This window comes from Vicia villosa, linkage group LG1 (assembly GCF_029867415.1).
Source record: "Vicia villosa cultivar HV-30 ecotype Madison, WI linkage group LG1, Vvil1.0, whole genome shotgun sequence".
Classification (NCBI taxonomy): Eukaryota; Viridiplantae; Streptophyta; class Magnoliopsida; order Fabales; family Fabaceae; genus Vicia; species Vicia villosa.
In genome coordinates, this window is record NC_081180.1 from 60,351,700 (window position 1) to 60,354,150 (window position 2,451).

General features: G+C 34.5%; 1 protein-coding gene across 1 annotated transcript; it reads right to left on the reverse strand.

Moving 5' to 3' along the window:
* Positions 1-552: 552 nt before the first annotated feature.
* On the reverse strand, positions 553-2,247 carry LOC131607348 (UDP-glycosyltransferase 84B2-like). Its single transcript, XM_058879366.1, has one exon. The coding sequence runs from the start codon at positions 2,186-2,188 to the stop codon at positions 665-667; it is 1,524 nt and encodes a 507-aa protein (XP_058735349.1). The 5' UTR covers positions 2,189-2,247; the 3' UTR covers positions 553-664.
* Positions 2,248-2,451: the final 204 nt, after the last annotated feature.

The window sequence follows — 2,451 nt, forward strand, 5'->3', positions numbered from 1 at the left end:
AGTACAGGTACTTTAGTACCACCCTGTCCCATACATGTACGAGGTATATTTATATATTTTAATTTATATCATCTTATAAAAATGCATGTATATCTCTTTAAAAGAATACATCACAGTTAAACTATTACACATTTTACTATAAATGTTCGTTTGTTTTATAATTAAATAGTAAAAAATTTAAATTATTGTTCAATTGATAGATTTATTTTCATTAGTGGATAACGAGTACGGGTACTTAGGTATCTATAGAATACTAGAACGAGTATAAAGGTTGTTGTCAATGTAGGGGGAGAGATAGTCTCACATTATTCTTCCTAGAATTATGGTTAACGGGTACGGATACTTAAGTACTCAAACGATACAGATTCGAGTATAAAGGTTGTTGTTCATGCGACGGAGAAAGAGTATCAATTTATTTTTATTAGAATTTTAGATAACGGGTACTGTAATTAGATACACATCCTATAAGAACAAGTATAAAGGTCGATGTTCATTCCAAGCTATAATTATTAATACAAATTTATAAAAAAAAAAAATTAAATGTCGCTACATTAACGATTTTTATTTAATTTTAGATGAGCTACAGACTTAATCAATATGAATTAGGAACCACCCTATAGTTAAAGTGATGCTACATCAACTTAAATTTCATCACTAGAGTTGTTCAGCGTCCGCATCCGCTTCCATAGATTACTCTAGACAACATCTCTTTGATTTTTGTGATTCCTGTCCCCATTGTTGATCCGAGCCTCCCAATCACTGTAGGCTTTTTGGATTTTGGACCATTTTTATCCTTCAATTCACCAAGAAACTTATTGACATTAGCACTAGAGCTGCCACCTTCCTGCAAAGCTTTTTTTGCAGCTTCTTTAATCTCCAAAGCCCTCTTCTTATACTCACCAGCATTAGGCCCTTCCACAACCTCATAAACACACCTCTCAATCTCTTCAACACTTCCAACTCCATCTTCTCCAGCTTTAATTCTCACCCCATTCTTAAACACTTTCTCAACAAGCATAGCATTAGTTGGTTGATCAGTCCAAGAAGGATAACCAATAACAGGCACACCAGTTATCAGTGTCTCGAGTAACGAGTTCCAGCCGCAATGACTTATAAAACAAGCCACTGCAGGGTGCTGTAACACCTTCGTTTGTGCACACCATTTTACTATCAAACCTCTCCCTTGTGTTTCTTCCAAGAACTCTTTTGGTAATTCATAGGCCGGATCCTCTGATGCATATCCTCCGTTATTTGCTGGCTTAACAACCCACAAAAAATTGTTGTTGCTATTCTTCAAAGCTGTGGCTAAGTTACTCATCTGATTTTTCGACAACACAACCAAACTACCAAATGATATATAAATAACTGATGAGTTTGGTTTAGTGTTAAGCCATTCTATGCATGAATCTTCAGCATTCCACATATCAGCACTAACATTACTTGTCTCCTTTTCACCTAATAGAGAAGGTGGAATCAATGGTCCGATATTATATATCGGAGTTAGGGAATCCATTGATTTCACTATCTCGTCCTCAATTTCGAAAAATGAAGCACCTAGAACCCATTTCACTTTATCCAAAGCTTTGATAAAATCAGCAATAATCTCCTTAAACTGAATAGGACTAGAAGGAAGAATCATGGAAGGAAGATCTCTTACCTCTAACGTTGGTAGTCCAGGTAATTGCACCTTCTCATTAGGATCCTCCAACTTGGGAAAAACATCAGTGTTCTTGATGTAACGATAGTAAATCGAATAGCAAGCAGTAGCTTGGATCCAAAGCAATGCACAAGGGATTTGATATTCAGCTGCGACATCAACAGCCCAAGGAACAAAGGGGTTGACAATAACACCTGAAAATGTTTGATTTTTGCTGAGGTTTTCGATGAGATTTGAAAGGTTTTTAGGACCCTTTTCACGTAGGGTGTTGATTACAGTTTTTGTATCGGAGCGGTCGAAGTCGATGCTGAGACCATCTGAGAAGAACTCGAGACGGATCCCTGAGTCAGATAAATTCTGATCAGTATTTTTGAGCATTCGTGCACGACCTTCTTCGGTTGTGGCTATGGTGACATGAACACCCTTTGTAACAAGGTGTTTAGCAAAGTTTAACATGGGATTGACATGACCTTGTAAGGCCATTGACACCATGAGAATGTTGATGTTGGTTTTTTCTGCTGCTGATGACATGGTTACTGGTTGCACTAGCTACAGAAGAGAAATAAATACTATAGTGTAAAATTATGAAAGAGAGATAGATGGCTTGAACAATTATGTATCCTTAGTCCCTATTTATAATGTAAAAAAAATCAAGTATAACTTTTAATTATATATATATATATATATATATATATATATATATATATATATATATATATATATATATATATATATATATATATATATATATATATATATATATATATATATATATATATATATATATATATATA

Bases quoted from the DNA above. Each gene is read 5' to 3' on its own strand.
- LOC131607348 (XM_058879366.1), bottom strand. From the start codon at position 2,188: ATGTCATCAGCAGCAGAAAAAACCAACATCAACATTCTCATGGTGTCA.